A 21,379-nucleotide genomic window follows, 5' to 3' on the forward strand; every position below is an offset into this window, starting at 1 on the left:
TATATAAAACTATAATTTAAACATAAAATCAATGGGAGACTAACTCAAATGGTTAGGCAAAGAACATTATTCATTTTATAATTTTTGCCTTATATAATTTTCTAAATTGACATTAAACATAATTTTTTGTGTTTATCTTATTACAAAGAACACAAACACTAGAAATTCTTTCAGCCATTAGGTGCCTAAAATGAATATCTATTAAACACAATTCTGGGTGGGAAGTAGGAAACAGCCACTTTATTTTTTAACTTAAAATTATTAATTAAAGATTAACTGAATTACATGATACTAACAAAAAAGATTAGTAACTCTTAAAGTTCCTCAGGGATAGAAAACAAAGAGTTTTCTAATGCCGAAATCTGCTTTAGATGAAACCCTCCCCGAAGAAAGGAAGACCGGCTCAAGAACTCCATTTACTTAGCTAATTATTAAGCCAAAGAGAGAAAAAAATTAAAACAAAACTATTCCTGGCATCCTATTTCAAAAGTACCAAAGATCATTTAAATCTGGCTCAGTAACTTCCATTTTGGGTGAAATTATGTAAGAAGGCAGGTGGTTCTGGTTTTTGTTTTTTTAATTAACATATAATGTGTTATTTGTTTCAGGGGTACAGGTCTGTGATTCATCCGTCTTACCCAATTCACAGCACTCACCATAGCACATAGGCAAACCTAACATCAAAACCTACCAGATGTCTGCTTTTCTGCCATAGCCTTCTCCACTAATTACTTCGGGGCTCATCCAGTATGGTGTGCCTGTGACAGACTTCATCCCTGTCCCTGAAAGACAGATGGTTTGAAGCCGTTTGCTGGCCCCAAAATCTCCTAGTTTGACGTTCCCTGTTGAATCTCGCAGAATATTTGCACCTAAAAATATGAAAACATCCTCAATTCATTACTTTTTTTGGCTGTTTGCAATTAAAAAAAAATGGCAAATAATTACTTAGTAGACTCATCAGTCTGTCTCCAAAATTAGGCTGCTTTTTGTCTTCCCAACAGTACCTGGTATAATGCCAGTCATACAACCAGGGCTCATTAAGAATTTACTGCACATGAGGGGAGCCTGCTCAGTGGGACCTTGCTTCTCCCTCTTCTCCTCCCTCTGCTTGTGTGCTCTCTCTCTCTCACAAATAAATAAATAAATAATATGTTTAAAAAATAAAAAAAAGAATTTACTGCACAAACTAAATTTTTAGAGTCCGCTGTGATGCTTTAGCACCTAAGAAGGCTCATAAGTGATAAGGGCTGAGGCCAGTAGAAGGTAAGGATGACGAAGAAGAAAAAGGAGAAAAGGGCTAAGAATGTGAAGCTCAGAGGAGGATACAGAAAGCAACAGAGGCTTTCAGCCCCAGTTTCTCTGTGACAAAGCCCATTCTGCAGCTCATTTCCCTGAGAAGCTAGCTTCTCCTCAGGAACTTCCTATGGGACCTTCATAATCAACAACTTCTAGCACCTTTCCCTCTACTGTAATTTTTTATATCTTTTTTTAATAAACATATAATTTATTATTAGCCCCAGGGGCCCTCTACTGTAATTTAATGTTAGTTATCTTACATTCCAGTTTTTCTTAGTATTGGATTTTGTTTTATACTAGTTTTGTTTCTCAATGCCTCTATATTTAATCTCTCTTCTAAGTAAGCTTTGAGCTTTCTGTTTTAAAATTTTGTTTAGTTTTACGAAATTTTATTTTTATTTACTTTTATTTACTATAAATATTTTATCTATTTACTACAAATGGACCTTGATCACAGGGTGTGAGATAAAGTTTGCTGAACTCCCCACAGTGATTTACCCTTCCCCTCTTTCCATACAGCACTCTTTGGAAGAAGTTCACTATGCAGAGCCCACAATCAAGGTGTGAGGATTTATGCTCCAGACTGAGTAGCTACATAAATTATTTGTAATTACTCTGTATGGTATATTTGTCTCCTTTCTTGCATTTATTCATTCAACCTTTCATTTATATCAGTATGACCACATAGATATTTTATACTCTGAGTCATAATCAAATATGACTTTATTTTTTGGCTCAAGTTATTCCAGCTTTGGCCATTGGGAGCTCTTTGAATTGGCTTCTGTGTCTCTCTGCCATACCCTGAATCACTGCATTCTTATTTGGTTTGGGTTTTTTGTTGTTTTTAAGCATTTTCTTACTTTTTGGTGCTTAAGGATGCTCTGGCTTCAACCTGTATATTTCCTCCACCCGTCCTAGAATCTGTCATTCCTCCAAGAAGCCCTGATTCCTTTTAGTGGCGAATGGTACCAGATGCTGGATTCATTTACTTTTTATTCTTGTTTCTCCCTTCTATCATTTTTTGAACTCAATCTTCTAGGATTATAAAGCTGGTTTCCATCTTACATAAATTATTTTTATTCTTATTTTAAGTTTTATATAAGCTTAACCATGTTTTTTTTTTTTTAAAAACTCCTTATTTGTCCCTTTATCCTTTTTTTTTAATGGCCTCTAAAACACAGAGTGAATAGTAGAGAAAAATCTGCATTACAAAACAGAGAGAATACAGACTGTTCATCCCCACCATGGACTTCTGTACTTGTCTTTCTGTTCTCCCAGAAAATTCCCCAGCCTAGTTAACAGGCTAGTTAACATGGCTCCCCAAAGCCTCTCTCCCAGAGAGAATGCTGGATCCATTCTCTGCATGCCATAAGCCTATGCATGCCATGGTACCAGACCCTCAACAAAAGTACTGCCTATTTAGTATCTCCTATCATCCAAAACTTACAGAAAGATTCTGTCAAAAAAAGCCACTGCCTATAAAGTATTTAGCCAAAGGAAGGGCAACAAACAAACCAGTTTTTTCAGTCTGTGAGCTGGGAAAGAGCAGTCCTGAGCAGGTCACAGACTGGGAGAGCCATGAAATAATCAGCAGTAGTAAACCAATGCCTACTCATATGAAGGGCTGAAAAGAAAATGTGCAGCCACGCTCCCAAAATAACTTACTAATTTTTTAAAGCTCATTTTAACTACATTAAAAGTAAGCTTTTAAGGAGACTTTTCAAACATACAAAAGCAGACAAGATAGTATATGTACCCATAATCCAGCCCCAACAACCATCAGGGCAATCTTCCCTCACCACACATACTGCTAGCCACTCCCAGCTCCCTCTCATTATCAGAAGCAAATTCAACACATTACGATCAACAAATAGTTTACTGTAGGTCTTTAAAATATAAACTTATCACACCTAAAAGAATGGAAAATAACTTCTTAATATTATTAAGCATATACTATTTTTAACATTTAAAAAAAATCAGAATCTAAATAAAGTCCATACACTGAGACTCAATGAATTACCTTTTAAGTCTTTCCTAATCTAACGTTCCCTCTAATGTCTTTTTTCTTCATAATTTATGATGAATCTAAGTTATTTCCTACAGCTTTCTTATGGTCTAGATCTTGCTGACTCCATCCTAAGGAGTCATTTAACATGTTCCTCTGTCCTATATATGTTCTAAAACTCAGTAGCTGAATCTACACGCTTGATCAGATTCAGGTCCAATTTCTTTGGCAAAAATGTTTACGTAGATGTTATTATTCTACAAATAAGAAGTACATAATGCTGGACTATCTCAGTTTTAGTGATGTCAACAATTGTTCATATTTAGTATTTATATCTAGTAATTCCTTAGTGGTTGCCAAATGGCACTACTCTATTATTCCTTTTTCATTTGTTAGCCAATATACTTCTATAAAGGTAAGTTTCCTTTCACCTAGGATTTAGTCCTCTGTAGTACAGTCTGTAACACAAAAGCAGAGTAAAGGAACCTTATTATGGAATAACAAATTGGTTCTCTAGCAACAATAATCAATAGTTTTTATCTTAAGTTTCATTATGAATTCATGGGTTTATTTATTTTAAAGATTTTATGTATTTATTTATTTGACAGAGAGACACCGCAAGAGAGGAAACATAAGCAGGGGGAGTGGGAGAGGGAGAAGCAAGCTTCCTGCCCAGCAGGGAGCCTGATGGAGCACTTGATTCCAAGACCAGGCGCCCCTGCGGGTTTAAACTTTAAAAGAAACCAACTATCTTTCCCTTTCCCTCACCATATAAAAATTGTGCAATGAGGAGCACCTGGGTGGCTCAGTGGGTTAAAGCGTCTGCCTTCAGCTCAGGTCATGATCCCAGGGTCCTCGGATGGAGCCCCGCATCAGGCTCACTGCTCAGCAGAGAGCCTGTTTCCCCCTTCTCTCTGTCTGCCTGCCTCTCTGCCTACTTGTGATTTCTGTCAAATAAATTATTTTTAAAAATCTAAAAAAAAAAAAAAATTGTGCAATGAGAAAAATAAATCAAAACTAAAAATAAATAAAAATTGCACATTATGGGGCACCTGGGTGGCTCAGTGGGTTAAAGCCTCTGCCTTCAGCTCAGGTAATGACCCCAGGTTCTGGGATAGAGCCCTGCATCACATCGAGCCCCACATCACATCAGGTTCTCTGCTCAGCAGGGAGCCTGCTTCCTCCTCTCTCTGTCTGCCTCTCTGCCTACTTGTGATCTGTCAAATAAATTTTTTTAAAAATTACTAAAAAAAAGTTGCACATTATAAAAAATTTGGGAAATACAGAAAAAGTAAAAAGCACACAAATGAAAACAATCATCACTCATCCTGCTATTTGGAAATAATCACTTAATTATATGGAAATTCTTTTCCTAGGTCATACTTTAATTTTGCAAGCTTGGGATCATATTGCGTATCCAGTTTTATATCTAGTTTTTCTCTTATAAATCTGCTTGCTTCCAGCCTCATTTACCAGAATAGTTTTATCACTCTTTCTGGCAAGGTTAGATGAGGATTCCCTGAGGGGTTGCTGTCCTCAGTTCCTGTACCTTTTCTCATTATGAAAGCAAGAGAAACTGGCTTGAATAGAGCTTATTCCTAATAGAATAATTCACTCAAACCATTTCCCTTTGTGGTTCTTTAAGCTATCACTTGACTTGTAAGGTCTATGCTGGGCAGAACTTGAGGTGAAAGGTTCCTATTTCTTTTAGAACACGAGCCATGTCCTCATTCTCTCAGACTCGCTAGCAAGCTCCATCCCATACAAGCAATTGTCTCAGGCATTCTGCAGCAGATTTTACTTTGTCACCAGAAACTGGGTAGAAATGTCTCTTTGGCCTGAATATGACCATATTTATGATGTGACACTACTAACAACCTACTGCTGACTGGAAACCTTACTGATAACATACCTTTAACATGTATTTTGTATATTGTATGTATTATCTACTATATTCTTATAGTAAAGTAAGTTAGAGAGAAGAAAATGTTAAAGTCATAAAGAAAATACATTTATGGTACTGCAGTTCATATATATGAAAAAAAAATCCACAAATAGGAGGACCCACATAGTTTAAACCTGTGTTGTTCAAGGGTCAACTGCATGTGTGTGCGTATTTATACTTACTGACTGATTAAATAAAGTGATCTTTATTTTTTTTTAAGATTTTATTAACTTATTTGACAGAGATCACAAGTAGGCAGAGAAGCAGGCAGAGAGAGAGGAGGAAGCAGGCTCCCTGCTGAGCAGAGAGCCCGATTTGGGGCTCGATCCCAGGACCCTGGATCATGACTTGAGCCGAAGGCAGAGGCTTTAACCCACTGAGCCACCCAGGTGCCCCATAAAGTGATCTTTAAATGTGAGTCACAACCCAATATTTACAGAATCAGACCTCTGGGTATGCTCTGTGGTACAAAGTTTTAAGCACTCTCAAATTTGAAACACCTCCACCAATTGCTTTTTTCTCACATCATGCACTTCCTTACATAGCTGCTCCCTGAAAACTGTTGAGTTTTTAGAGTCTTAAAAAGTGAGTTTAACTGAGCTCGAGTTCATCAAAGCTCAAGTCTTGGCCTCTCTCCTTCCCTCTTCTTATTCTCTCCCTAAGTAATGACGTCCATTCCCATGGCTTTAAAAATATGATCTCAACATAAAGTACGTCATCAGCATAGCTAACTTTCGAGTGTTCTCTAAATACAATGTTTTAAGCATATTATATACATTAAATCATTTAATTCATACAAAAACCCGGAGTTAGACACTATTATTATCTTCCTTAAAAATGAGGAACTGAGGCATAGAGAGATTATGTGTCTTGTCCAAGGTTATACAATGATAGATCAAGTCCAAATCTGCATCAGGCCAGCTGATGTCAGAGCCCCTACTCTTAACCACTATATTCTAATGTCTATGTCCTATGTAGGAAAACATATTCTCATTTTCATGATCATCTGAACTTTACTGATGCTATGAACCCCCCACAGATGATCTACCCACTTGTGGAGATGTGAACATCAGGACAAGTAGGAATATTGACTGTGTCAGTGAGAAAGCAGAATTGCTTCCTAAGATGTTTTAAAGGCAGACGTAGTAATCTAAATGCTAAATTTCTCACTCATATCACTTGTTTCATTCAGAGTCACCAAAAAAACTGTGTAAGTAAAATTTAAAAATACCTCATTACTTACCTTTGATATCTCTATGAACAATCATATTACTGTGCAAATAATGTACGCCCTCCAGAATCTGACGGGTATATTTCCTAGTCACATTCTCAGTAAGAGCTCCATATGCTTTTAATTGGTCCTTAATTGAACCCTAAGATAAAAGAAAACAAAAGAAAACTATAGTCTGGTTTGAAATAAAAACTACTATTAAATCTTTATTTTTTAAAGGATCCGCAGTTTGTGAGTGGGAGGCTTTAGCTGGAGAGTACAGAATTCTCAGTAAGGACATTATATGCCACCTAATTCAACATAAACTCTACTATATTCCCTGACTAGAACTGTGGAAGAATATGGTCATAGTTGAAAGAAGCCTTTTAAACTATTTTTTTGATTGATGACCTTGTTTCCATGATTATGTTGGTTCTAACTCTTGTTCCTTGCAATCATGTTTTTTAAAATCTTGCTTTTTTTGCCCCGAATGTATTTTTGTTTTTCCTGCTTGCTCTTCTCCATATTCCCTACTTGAATCTTATTTATTTTGCTTGCTATCTGCTACTTTACTTCTTAAGAGAAAGAATGGATATGATTAAATAGTCAAAACACATATGAGATTTTTAAAGTTTTTCTTTTATACTCAACATTCTAGTTTAAAACGTGTGAAAATGTATTAAAGAAGAATTTCAAATTTTCTTACATGTTTTTAAGGCAGGATGAGGTGCCATCTCTGAGAATGCTGAATCACTCTGAGGTGAGACACTGGCACTTGAATTTTGAAAAACCTTCCCTACTCTAGATTCCAATGTGAGAATCTGATGACTAATCACCATTTTAAAAGATGGGAATAAAATGCTTCCTGAAGGACAGAATCTTTTCTTTTAAACAGAGAATATATCCAAATGTTTCTGCCTTTCCTTGAGTTCTAGCCCGCAGTGTACTATATTATATGAAAGTAGATCCCTAGACTTTATAGGTTTAACCATTTGCTGTTTCCAATATTCATGAGCAATCCCTGAAGGGACGGGACAGCAAGATGCAATTCTGCTGACTCACACCTGCAAACACATATGTGGAAAGCCTTAGGCAGCCAAGCACCTGTAAGTCAATGTGGCTTGTTTGTTCAGTCTATTTACTGTGTCTTTACTTGTAGTAATACACAAAATAACACGCCTAGAACTGAGCTGTCCAAAAAATAAGCCCCTAAATACTTGTAGGCTGCAAAATGAGTGACAGACTTAAGGCTTTTCTGGGCCTTGGGCAGTTGGGCCAGTGGCTTCTAGCTGCTAACAGCTCCACTGGCGCTATTTACTCCCATGTACCAAAAAGAGAGTTCTCTTCTTCAGTGTGACAAGCAGAATGCGTTGCAAGTACTGTGCCAGCAAAAAAATCTGTGTCCGAGAAATCAACTGATAGTCCAGGGACAGAAAATAAAGTTATGGTTCTGTTCTGAAAGTAGTTCTAGATAAACTAAGGAAGAGAATGCTACATTTGGGAAAACTGAAAAACAGAACAACAATCTGGGCAAAGCATGAAATCTAGGGCACAAAGAGATCCATCATACTAAATTTAATGAGAGAAAATATGTAGCATCATTCACAAACTTGGAAATTCAGTAAGGCTAAGATCATGTACGTCTGGCCCATATATGAAACTTGGCATATGTATAATTCATTTTAAGATTGTTGATGAACTATTATTTCAGTAAAATTATTTCAGTGACAACCTATACTTTGAAGAGATAGTTGCTCTTATAAAACCAAGCAGAGCTAATGAGAAACATGATCTAATAACTCTTCCTGAATAGTCCTGTCTTAGTTTTAAGATTGCTAAATCTATAAGATTACTCATCTCCATTTGTGATGTAAATCAGTTCTAGCCAATTAACCATTTAATCTTATCTTCAACAATCTGGGTCCCTATTCACACCTATTCAGAATTATCCTTTTGTTTCTAACTTAAATATATATTGGTCAAAAGTCTTCAAAATTTCTATGGCATTTAATACATCCCACCCATCGGTTTTCCAAAGGAATTTAAAAAAACAAATTTACTTTGTCAACAGGATCTTTGAAATAAACAATTAATTATTCATGATGGTAAGAAAGAAAATTAACTGCTGATCTTGTGAAACAGGATGATTATGACCACCACTACCAGATACTGATCCACAGTTTTTACTGACCCCATAAGCTTAAACTGCAACCTGATAAAGGAAACATATAATTCTCTTTTTTTTTTTTTAAGATTTTATTTATTTATTTGACACAGAGAGAAAGGTCACAACTAGGCAGAGAGGCAGGCAGAGAGGGAAGAAGCAGGCTCCCAGCTGAGCACAGAACCTGAGGTGGGGCTCCATCCCAGGACCCTGAGATCATGACCTGAGCCAAAAGCAGAGGCTTAACCCACTGAGCCATCCAGGTGCCCCGAAACATATAATTCTAATAAACAATCCACTTAAAGACCCATAAATCAAATCTTTTCCTAATATATACAACCTATTAAATTATATGAGTACATGTATTTTTAAAGGGGTAAGTATAACACCATCTTGAAAATCAATTTTTAAAATGTACCCTACAAATACTAAAAATAACATAGAAGGAATGACAGTTGACAAGTCACATTTTGCAACTCCTACTGAAACTACTGACTTGGGCAATGATTACCAATCTGTATTAAAAAACCTTAGATAAATGGTTGAAATGGAACTGGATACTCTTTTTTAAAAAGATTTATTCATTTGAGTGACAGAGGGAGACAGATGGGGGTGAGAGAGAAAGAGAGAGAAATCATGAGCACACAAGTGGGGGAGGGGAGAGGGAGAGAATCTTCAAGCAGACTGACTGCCCACTGAGAGTGTAGCTGGATGTGGGGCACAAGGCTCAATCTCAACCCCATGAGATCATGACCTGAGCTGAAACCATGAGTTGGACACTTAACTGAGCCACCAAGGAACCCCAGGAACTAGATATTCTTATGTGCCATTACTAATAGCTCAGATTACTTTCTGGTCTTCAGAAAAATACAAAACTTTACACTGGAGAAATCCAGGTGTCAATCATCCTAATACATCATTCATTCTTCGCATCACTAATAGTGAACCACCAGAAATTGTATGTCTCCTAATCTAATTTAGATATTAGATCTAACTTGGAGTTAATAGGAAATAAGAGGATAAAGGAACAAATTAAACACCACCATGAGGATGCAATCAGAGAAATCTATGAGATGAGATTGTCAATAGAACTAGCCCAGTCTCTGTCAAATATACGTCATGTAAAAATGTTCTAGATTAAAAAAGAAGTAAGGGACATAACAGTTAAAGGTAACGAGTGATCCTGGACTGGATCCTGGTTTCATTAAAACAGCTACTATGGTTATTTTAAGAGCATTTAGAGAAATCTGAGGATGTACTGCTGTGGTATACATAACCTATTTTAGTACACCTCAGCATTTTTTTAAATGAGTTTAAAAGTACAAAGATAAATGAAGATACTGAACAAAATTAATTACCCAGCTGTAATTCAAAACTTCCAAAATGTCCTTACAGTTTTACATTTTATAATCAAAGTTGTTTTTCTTTCCTCATCTAAGACTTTAAAGAGAAGATGTCTATTTTCAAATGATGTACTAACTTACCCCTGGCATATATTCCATAAATATGGAAAGTGTTTTTTCCTGGGGATCCCTCAAACAGCCATAATACTGAACAATTCGCTCATGCAGCAAATTTTTCAACAACTGAATTTCACACTCAAGTGCATTTACTTCCTGAAAGACAGAACTCACTGTTAAGTCTTTAAAGCACTGCTAGTAAAAGCAAAACATTTGAACTTCATGGACCATCAAGGTGATCTCATTCTGAAATTTTTACTTCCCAAGGAATAAACATTTTAAAGTCTCTAAACAGTAACTTTTGTAACAGTCCTTGATGGTATATTAAAGCAAAAATAAATCAGATTAGGAATATGAGCACTTAATGAGAAAAACAATTCACAGTACAAAGTAGATAAATATATCTAATTACAGACTGATTTATTTTGCAAATAATCTGTACGAAGAAAAATAAAAAATTCTACTGTGTTATTTTTATTTAGTAAAAATGTTTCTTGTAAATGTGACAAAGCAGCTTGTGCAGTGATTCTTACCTTGCTGGTCTCAGGGCTATCAGGGTCAAACTGAACTTGTTTAACTGCCAATTCTCTCCCTGTATCAACATCATAACAGAGGTAGACCCTGCCAAAGGCTCCCTGGCCAAGCAGTTTGCCCAATCTCCAGTTGGTTGGAGCACGAGGCGCTAAAAAAGAACATCATCTTAAAATGAAACAGCCAGACGACACACAAATGGTTAAGGACTAAATGAATAACTGCATTACTGATATCCTTAATTGAATAAGCTTAGACATAATAAGGGAAAATCATGATCATTCTAATTCACAATGATCATCACTTTGAAAATTTTTTGCCTTAGTCAATTTTCTGAGAGTTTGAAGCGCCAACAAGTTCATAGATCCCCATGTCTTATTTTTTCCAATGAGATTATATTCCTCCCACAATTAAAAATGTAATAGCAGGGGCGCCTGGGTGGCTCAGTGGGTTGAAGCCTCTGCCTTCGGCTCAGGTCATGATCCCAGGGTCCTGGGATCCAGGCCCACATCGGGCTCTCTGCTCCGCGGGGAGCCTGCTTCCTCCTCTCTTTCTCTGCCTGCCTCTCTGCCTACTTGTGATCTCTGTCAAATAAATATATAAAATCTTTAAAAAAAAATGTAATAGCATCTTTCACTCAATTCAGAATACCACTGATTGTCAGATGCACTATTTCTAATCTTTACTGCAGCAATATTTGTAGTTATTTTTCCATCTGCTTACAATGCAGAAAGCTGGAAAGACTATCACTCTCATTCTAACAAGAGAAAATCTTGAAAGCAGCCAGACAGGAGAATAAAGAAAAATACATACACACATAAATATACGTACATAAATTATAAATAAATACAGAAGAATAAAGATAAGAATTAAAGCAGACCTTTCCTCAAAAAGCATACAAGCCAGAAGAAAATGGAGAAATAGCTTTAAAGTGCTATACCCAGAAAAAAAAAATCTTTCAGGAATAAAGGAGAAAAAGACCTTTTTCAAACAAATGAAAGCTAAAAGAATTCATTACCAGCAGAGAAAAGGTTAAAGGCAATTCACAAATCACAAGAAAGGTTAAAGGCAATTCTTTTAAGAATTTGATACCTGGTAAAATCCCGGATCTACATAATCTATTATCTATAAACTCCTGGGTCTACAGAAATAAAGTGATGTTCTTTACATCACATCTTTACATCACATCTTTACAGAAATAATGTTCTTAATTTTTTTTAACTTAAAAGATTTTATTTATATATTTGACAGACAGAAATCACAAGCAGACAGAGAGGCAGACAGAGAGAGAGGAGAAAGCAGGTTTCCTGCTGAGCAGAGAGCCCGATACGGGGCTATATTCCAGGACCCTGAGATCATGACCTGAGCTGAAGGCAGAGGCTTTAACCCACTGAGCCACCCAGGCGCCCCTCTTCTCTTATTTTTAATTATTTCAAAAAATAGCTGTCTAAAGCAAGGTCACAAATGTAAAAGTCAAATATGACAAGACTAGCACAAAAGGGATGAATGTGAAGTATGCAAATACTGCTGCAATAAGTACCTTTGAGCACTAATCTTGGTATGCACTACTTACATGATAAAGTCCAAATACTCCATGATCTGGCCTTAATTACCATCCTAGTCCTTTTCCTATTGTTTCAAGTAAGATATTCTCCACTTTAGCCAAAAATGAACTATTCCCCATTCTCAGAACATGGCATGTCTTCCTGCAGATATTACCTCCTGAACTGGTGAATCCTACTCACATTTAAGATCTAGATTAAATACTGTACTATAATCATTTCTCTACACACCATTCTCCCCACTAGATTACATCTTAATGGTCATATTTAAATAAATGACAAGTTGGTAACAATTTTACTAACAAAAGAGAAAATCAGCTAAAGTAATTAGCAGTAAAGTAAAAAGCAGTAATACTGTGCTTTTATACCTGATATTCCAACCAACTTTAGAAACATGCTTTTTATCTTTTTTGAGAAGTGTGCCTCACCCTGAGGACTGATTTGCTATTTATTCCTTTTAATACTATAAAGTTCTGCGGAGGTTCTACTTAACATTCACTGTGCCAATTTCTATTACTTACAGCGGCTGGGTGGGCTGATGTCCATTACAGTCAAAGTAGGATTGTCTATGTCACTTCCCCTTCTTCTTATTCGACTATCATCATACTCTGGGGTAAAGATACTGCTTCCACTGCTAGTACTTAAAGAGTGATCAGTAGGACTGAAACTCACAGGAGACCGGAAGCTGGTCCCCTGGGTCCTTCTAGCTCTTGGAAAAGTTTTACGACCTACAAAATCAAAATATAATTATCTTACAATTTTACTCATGTTCTAACTGAATATATTTAAAATTTGTACAATAATGTACAAATGTCTGTCTTGTGACTAGACTTGACAAGGCTAAGAAATAGAACTAGCAATGCTTATTTGATTACATGTTTTAAACTTAAGAACAGTATTTAAAAAAAAAAAGAAAAAGAGTAGTATTTTTCTTTTCAAGGTCAAGGAAAATATCCTTAACACTGAATCATGAAGTCAAAAATGAAAATACAAGGTATAAGGAAGAGAAAAGGTAAGCAAGAAAAAAAAAAGCAGAAATGAAAAGTGGGGAAAAACAGGAATCTCTTTTGTTAAAACATACACATGCATTCATAAAATCATTGCGCTCCCTTACTTCTGTACAAAAAGAAGAAAAAAATCTACTTTATTCTTATTTCCAATTGTAAGAAAATTAGAAAATTTATAGGTAGCATTTTTTTTCCTTAAAAGTATAAAGCAAGTATGAATTTCATCATCAAGCAGTAATTTTCTAGTTAATATCATTTTTTTCCAATTTATTTATTTTCAGAAAAACAGTATTCATTATTTTTTCACCACACCCAGTGCTCCATGCAAGCCGTGCCCTCTATAATACCCACCACCTGGTACCCCAACCTCCCACCCCCCCACCACTTCAAACCCCTCAGACTGTTAATATCATTTTTAATTATACCTTTTCTTTTAAGGGAAGGTAAGTATTATGAGATAAGGTGGCATAAACCTAAGATGTTATTATAGTTTTAGTTACCTAATTCCTTTAAAAAACTGTTTTCAACAGAAAACTAAATGATTTAGGAACAAATTTATTTTTATGGTTTATGGTATTTTTATGGTTTATGGTATTTTAAAATTTCAATTTTATTTTTGAGTCTTTAAGATCCTGTTCTTGTGGTCTAATTTCCAGAAACTTACCATCATTATAATCTTGATGGTGATATGAAACATGATACCTTCTTGGGTATGTTCCTCCTTTTCCAAATTTCTCAAAGATAGGGTTATCATAGTCTATTGAAACATAAGAAAAGTTATATGTTAATTTTAAAAGTCCAATATCTCTAATATTTTTTAAAGATTTTATTTATTTATTTGACAGACAGAGATCACAAGTAGGCAGAGAGAGAGAGGAAGGGAAGCACGCTCCCCCCCCCAAGCAGAAAGAGAGCCCAATTCGGGGCTCAATCCCAGGACCCTGGGATCATGACCCAAGCCAAAGGCAGAGGCTTCACCACTTAGCCACCCAGGTGCCCCCAGTATCTCTGATTTTAAATAAAAAACACATTTACACATTTTTAATTTTTTTTTAATTCCCCTCTTCCTCCCAGCCAAAGCATTGTTTAATGACATAAATATTTAAACACACAGAATATGGATAGTCTAACCTGAAAATTCCTGATGATTATCTGGGTAGCTCTGTGCCCTAGGCATTCGTGATTTTGGATAGCTCTCTCTAAAAATAAAAAATGTCACATTAAATGAACAGAAAGTATGTAAATAAGACATTTAAAACATCAGTATCTGTATGTATGTGTGGAAATTATACCTATAAACATACACATAAGAATAAAGGAGCTCAGTTTGAAATGTTAACTGAAAAAAAGAGACTTCTTTTTTAACACTTAATTTGGTGCATGGAGGCAAAAGCCTGGCTTTTAAAATTAACCTATAGGATATAGCAGTAAAAATGTAAGTTTTGGAATTATGGTTGCTGGCAAACACCTGTGTTTCAAAACTAGTTCTACCACTTAACTAGCAGTTGCAGCCTTGGAATACCTATCAACTTACTAAGACTTACCATATCTATAAAAACAAGATAATAATTTCCAACTCATCAAGTGGGTATGTATGATGCATGGTGCTAAGGACAGTGTCTTTAAAATATTAAGTGCTCAATATACAGCTTTCACATTATTTTCCTGACTTTCTTAAATGTTTCAGTTTCTATCTTTTTTTTTTTTTTAAGATTATTTATTTATTTATTTGACAGACAGAGATTACAAGTAGGCGGAGAGGCAGGCAGAGAGAGAAAGGAGGAAGTAGGCTCCCTGCTGAGCAGAGAGCCCGATGCGGGGCTCGATTCCAGGACCCTGGGATCACGACCTGAGCCGAAGGCAGAGGCTTTAACCCACTGAGCCACCCAGGTGCCCCTCAATATCTATCTTGAGGCAGACAGGGGCACAGACAAAGGTTTCATGTGCACAGGTGAAAGAAAATTAAATGTGTATTCCCATAAAATATTAGTTATATTTTCAGAATTTGCTCCAAAAAGAAATCCCAGAGGAGAGCAAATAAGTAAAGATTTTTATGGACTCTGTGTGCTACATGTAAACACTGTTTATTGATACCAGGAGAGGAGGAACACCTGTAACAAAAAATTCATAGCTGCAACTTTACCCAGGTTATAACTCCGAACAGCTATTTCACAAAAGTACTTAAGTTTTAAATGACAGCCTGGGCCACAACTACCAAGAAAGTAAGCTACTAATTTGGTGCCAGAATGAACATAATTATGAACAGGTGAAACAACTCAAGAAACCTCCAAAACTCAAGGTATTTTTTTTTTAAATTTATTTGAGAGAGAGTGTGCACGTGTGCACATGCACACATGGAAAAGGTGGGGATGGGTAACAGATGACCTGAGCCAAATCAAGAATTGGAAGCTCAACCAACTGCACCACCCAGGCATCCCACCAACGGATTTTTAAAAGTAAACTCCATAAATTCTAAGTTTGCATTTAGCTTCAAACATAGAATTATGGTAAGCAGAAATACTCATTATAATCAAGTTTTCATTTTACCTAATAAAGATACTGAGCCCCAGAAGGTTAAGGGGTTTGTCCAAACTGTGAAAAAACTCATTTGCCCTAAGTACAGACAAGTATCAATTACATTCCTCTGACATACTATATATACACGTTTACCCGTATACAGTAAAAAAATAAAAACTACAATCAATATTACCCATCCAAAGGACTATCAAGTGATGGACAACTTCCTGAGCCAGAATTTTCAGGACTGCTTAAAGACAATGGGTCCAGCATCTAAAAAAATAAAGAGTTCCTCCATGATTCAATGTGATATAACCAGAAGTTACCAGTTTCTTTTAAACAGCTTTATTGTGATATAATTCATATAACATAAAATTCACCCATTTAAAGTGCACAATTTAGTGGTTTTTAGTATATTGCGAGCTGTGCAACTCTCTACCAGTATCTGAAACAACTTTCAGTACCCAAAAGACCCCATATCCAATAGCAGTCACCTCCCCCTGAGTTACTAATTTTTTAATGTTTTAAAAAAGTGATCCCTTATAGGTAGGTAACTTCAAAATTTCCTAAGAGAAAAATATTTTCTCTATAGACTATTAGCTAAATAATTAAAAGCTAAAAGATTTCACGTAACTTTGCTCACTGAACACTGAACAGCCCCACTCAAACTGAGAATAATGACAGCATGACTACTACATAATACTTAAAAATGTTTTACAAAGTTGACAAACCTAAGCTTCACAAAGTTAAATATCTGCAGTTTACTGTATCTTTCAAATGTCAAAAATCTGAATGTTAACCCCACAATTACAAACAAATGCATTCATTTATTTATAGATGAGTAGAGTAAGAAAACCAGCCTTATTCTACCTTTTTTTATACATGAATGCACACAGGCTCATGTAACTTAGTTGGCATTTTCCTATGTGTTTTACTATTTTGTTCACTTAAGAGGGAAGATATGGGATGGGAGAAAAGATCACACACTCACACACATACAAAATACCACCCAAATCACACAAATCCTGACAACATCCCTTTAAGTGAAATGAAAAATGTCATCCAACTTTTGCTTACTTGGTCCATACTCTCTGGAATGAACTCTCCTTCACTGTTGATACTGGTGAAAGACCCATTCCGGGCAACCTGGTGTAATTCATCTGGAATGTATCCTGGGGGTGGGGAGCTTCTATCTCTACTAGTGGGACCTCAAAGGAAAAAAATTATACAGTTTTATAAATATCAACTGGGAACTAATTTTTGTTTCAATTAAATATGCACACAAGATTTCTGGACTGCAGTACCAATAATTTTAGCCACTAAAATTCAGTTTTTATTAAAACTTATCCAAACATTTCTATAAATCTGCAAATGTATTTATACCTTTTAAAATTTCCACCCTACTATAATAATTAACCTCACTGTAATATTTATTTATACTTATTAGGTGGTATATTCCTCTAACTGCTGACAATTGCATTATGGGGCTGATATTATAATAAAGATTTTTAGATGCCACTGCTTCTGAACTTCCAAGGGTCATTTGTACCTAGATATAGGTTACCCTTTAACGGGATTTATGGAAAGCATCATAATGTAGTAGGAAAAATGTGGGCTTTAGACCTGTTTAAATCTCAGTTCTAGTTATTCACCAACTGTATGTCTTTGGTAAAGTTGCCCAATCCCCACCAACCCATTTCCTCAGCTGTCAACACAAGACTAAAGACACAAGATCTCTTACAGAACAAACTGGTGGCTGCCAAAGGGAAGGTGGGTGTGGGGATAGGTGAAACAGGTGAGGGGAATTAAGAGTACGCTCATCTTGATGAGCACTGAGAAATGTACAGAACTGTTGAATCACTAAATTGTACACCTGAAACTAACATAACACTGTATGTTAATCATACTTTAATTTAAAAAATAGATTAAAAAATATATAAAGCCAGCAATTAGGTTAAACAAACAAAAAAGACTAAATCCTCCTTTACAAGGGTATTATGGTGGTAAAATCACTCATACTGAACATATGCTCTGCATATTTGGCCCATGATGCTCTTCCTGTTCCCTTTCCTTAATCTTTAGAAACCTAAAGTGTATAAACAACTAATGAATCACTAAACACTACATCAAAAACTAAAGATGTATTGTATGTTGGTTAGCTGAACAGAATAAAAAAAATTTTTTTTTAAAGATTTTATTTATGGGACGCCTGGGTGGCGCAGTTGGTTAAACGACTGCCTCCGGCTCAGGGCGTGATCCTGGAGTCCCGGGATCGAGTCCCACATCAGGCTCCCAGCTCCATGGGGAGTCTGCTTCTCCCTCTGACCTTCTCCTCGCTCATGCTCTCTCTCACTGTCTCTCTCTCTCAAATAAATAAAATAAAATCTTAAAAAAAAAAAAAAAAAAAAAAAGATTTTATTTATTTATTTGACAGAGAGAGATCACAAGTAGGCAGAGAGGCAGGCAGAGAGAGAGAGGAGAAAGCAGGCTCCCTGCCGAGCAGAGAGCCCGATGCGGGACTCGATCCCAGGACCCTGAGATCATGACCTGAGCCGAAGGCAGCGGCTTAACCCACTGAGCCACCCAGGCGCCCCAGAATAAAAAAAAATTTTTTTTAAAAACCCACAGAAACCTAAAGTGAGATTACTCTTAAATTCCTTAGGCCCTGTTAGAGTATTTTCAAATTGGAATTCTGACTTTTATTCTGGGATACTTTAAAATTGAGTTTTATGATAAGCCATATTCCTGGCATTTAAATTTCTTCACAGTTCTGAAAATGAGAAAATCTAATGTAGTTCATCTAATAAATCATATCATTTCTTATGAGACAATAATCCACTTTATTTTTACCTGATTTTATAGAAATAACACTATGTTTATTAACAACTCTCCCCTTTTCTCTGAATATTTTGAAATTAAACTACTAAAGATACAGGAAAGTTATATGAGCATTTAAGTTTTGGTCAGATTTAAAGCAAAAAGGCTTTGCCTTATAAAAAGTGGTCTCTGTAAGTATATGTCAGCATTTGTTAGTGAGGAGGAGACAGGGAGAAGGAGAACACAATGATTAAGGAATGTGCACAGAAAACATAACTTTGTACTTGATTCTGAAATTAGGAACTCAACTCTGAGCCAGAGGTTTACTTAAACCTTGTAACACCTATGATCACACTGTCCCTAGTATTTTTATTCCTTCCATATACCCTTGGTTATAAAAGAAGATCAATATACTCATTACTAAAAGGAGACAGGGAAGAAAAACTGTGAAGAAAGTTTCTTCATCTCCTTACTTGATAACCCATCTTTCTTTTCATTTATTTATTTTATTTTTACCCAAGTCTAGTTGATATGCAATGTTAAAACAGCTTTAAGGTATACAACATAGTGATCTGACAATTTTAATGCTCGCCACTGGTTAAGTGTAGTTGGCATCTATCACCATATGTTATTACAATAGTATTGACTCTATTTCCTACATTGTGCTTTTCACCTCCGTGACTTATTTTAGGAAGTTTGTACCTCTTAATCCCCTTCACCTATTTTGCCCAACTCCCCATTCCCCTGACAAATGCTCATTTGTTCTCTGTGTCTAATAGTCTGGTTTTTCGCTTGTTAATTCATTTGTTTTGTTTTTTAGATTCAACATATAAGTGAAATCAAATGGTATATGTGTTTCTCTGACTTCTTTCACTTAGCATAATACCCGCTAGGTCCATCTGTGTTGCCACAAATGGGATGGTCTCATTTTTTTATGACCCAGTAATATAGCATTGTATATATATATACACACCACATCTTTATTCATTTATCAATGGACACTTAGGTTGTATCCATATCTTGGCTTATCTATAACGCTAAAATAAATACAGGGATGCATATATATTTTCAAATTAGCTTTTCTTCCAATTTCATCGCATTTCATTTTCTTTACCAAAAGACACAAGAAAAGATGCTCAACATCACTCATCATCAGGGAAATGCAAATCAAGCCACAATGAGATATCACTTCACACCTATCAGAAAGGAGCAGAAGATGAATAACAGATTTTGGAGGGTCCCACACACCAATTTAATCTTTTCTTTTGTTATTAACAATCCTCTTCTGTTACTAGTCTTGGATTCCCAACCACATCTCTTATTCTGCCCCCTCTTCTGCTTTCTCCCTCTTACCTGTTTCACCTCCTCTTCTAATTTTCCCTTTCAAATCCATCCCTCACATTTGTTTTCATGCTGTCTTAAATGATCACTCACTGCCCTATCTGTTAAAAAACATTTACACCAGTGGTTTTTGAGCAATGTAATACTTTTTAACATAAAAAATGCAGATAATTAAGATTTTATACTAACTGAAGAAGATCCACAGAACTAGGGAGTTTAGAGCTCCTCTGCCTTGACCACACCTCTCTACTAGACCTCCTTCAAAACTGACAATACAGAAAATCCATTGTTTCTTTGTATACTACATGCTTAATCTTAACAATCTATTATTAATGATGAATACTGAATACTAATAAAGCAATAATCTGGAAAATCTCAGCAATTCATTCTGATAGGACTGCAATGACTAAAACTTAGAAAGGCTTATGAACTTGGTCCATCCATTAATTTCAGTATATTGGAATTACTTCTTTTAATTTCTTCCCTCCAGTTTATTTGTGTAATTAAAACCTCTTTGAGGTTTTACTTGGATTTTTAAATATTAAAATACCCTATGTACATAAAGAAAACAAATATTTAAGTTGGAGACTAGTAATCTTGTAACACTTCATATAACTTTTCAAGGAACATCAGAAACTAGAACACAGTTGAGAAAAATTAGAGTACAGAGGCAAGCTGCTATTTATCATGGTTATGTTTAGGTGTTACGTACATTAAAGGATGGAGAAGAAACTGAGAAACTGCCCATTTTATGGTTCAGACACTAGCATTCTTACCTATCATAGAAAGTCGCTTTTTCCTCTCTGCTCCAAATACTGTGTTATCTAAATCTTCTAGTGATGGCAATGGTTCTAAATTAGTAGCCTACAAAGGAAAAAGGATGATTAATGCTATTCTTCCCCTCTGGGGCTTCAAACAGAATCCTTTCCCCTACCAAATACAACCCAGATATTCTGTATTATTTATAGGTCTTACCAAATCTATTCTCTGAAATTTTAATTCCAGCATAATTCTTCCTAAATTTTTAGTATTTCCATTAGTTCCAGATGTGACGTATATTATACATATTTATAATTCTGCCTACATAGTTTTGAGGAGCAAGGATAAGCTATAGCAATTCAGTATGTAAGTTTACATTTCATTATACTTAAAAAGAATCAATGATTATAGAATGTAACTATGTTTCATATACTGACTTTCACTGGCATTAATGCTATAATCCTTACTGAAAGAAATATCAATTCATACCTGTGCACTTCCGTTTATTACAAGTAATATCTTGAGGCTCTTCATATGAATACTACGATCCAGCAGTTCCACAGCTTTGTCCAAGTCATCTTGGGTAGTTAATGGAATTACCAACTAAACAAAAAGGAACATAATTTATCATACAACCATCCCACCAGGTCAAGTCTTTTCAGGAGCATCTCTGTTACCATGGAATTACAAATTTCAAAATATCCTGGCTCTGTGAATTGTCAGTGTAATTAAATTCTGAATGAATAAAGGCATTTAGATTATTTC

At 35.6% G+C, this 21,379-nt stretch overlaps 1 protein-coding gene across 1 annotated transcript in view; it reads right to left on the reverse strand.

The window, feature by feature from the left end:
• The window catches only part of MAP3K2 (mitogen-activated protein kinase kinase kinase 2), an 86,429-nt gene that overhangs the window by 9,198 nt on the left and 55,852 nt on the right, over positions 1-21,379 (reverse strand). Inside the window, exons 6-16 of the mRNA XM_044242695.1 lie at positions 21,104-21,217; positions 20,632-20,719; positions 16,775-16,905; positions 15,891-15,970; positions 14,312-14,379; positions 13,845-13,937; positions 12,695-12,901; positions 10,614-10,762; positions 10,105-10,236; positions 6,490-6,619; positions 692-869 (exon numbers count right to left, since the gene is read on the reverse strand). Of these exons, the coding sequence (XP_044098630.1) occupies positions 692-869; positions 6,490-6,619; positions 10,105-10,236; positions 10,614-10,762; positions 12,695-12,901; positions 13,845-13,937; positions 14,312-14,379; positions 15,891-15,970; positions 16,775-16,905; positions 20,632-20,719; positions 21,104-21,217 (1,370 nt within the window). The remainder of the gene's footprint in view (positions 1-691; positions 870-6,489; positions 6,620-10,104; positions 10,237-10,613; positions 10,763-12,694; positions 12,902-13,844; positions 13,938-14,311; positions 14,380-15,890; positions 15,971-16,774; positions 16,906-20,631; positions 20,720-21,103; positions 21,218-21,379) is intronic.

Source organism: Neovison vison, chromosome 3 (genome assembly GCF_020171115.1).
Source record: "Neovison vison isolate M4711 chromosome 3, ASM_NN_V1, whole genome shotgun sequence".
Taxonomy (NCBI): Eukaryota; Metazoa; Chordata; class Mammalia; order Carnivora; family Mustelidae; genus Neogale; species Neogale vison.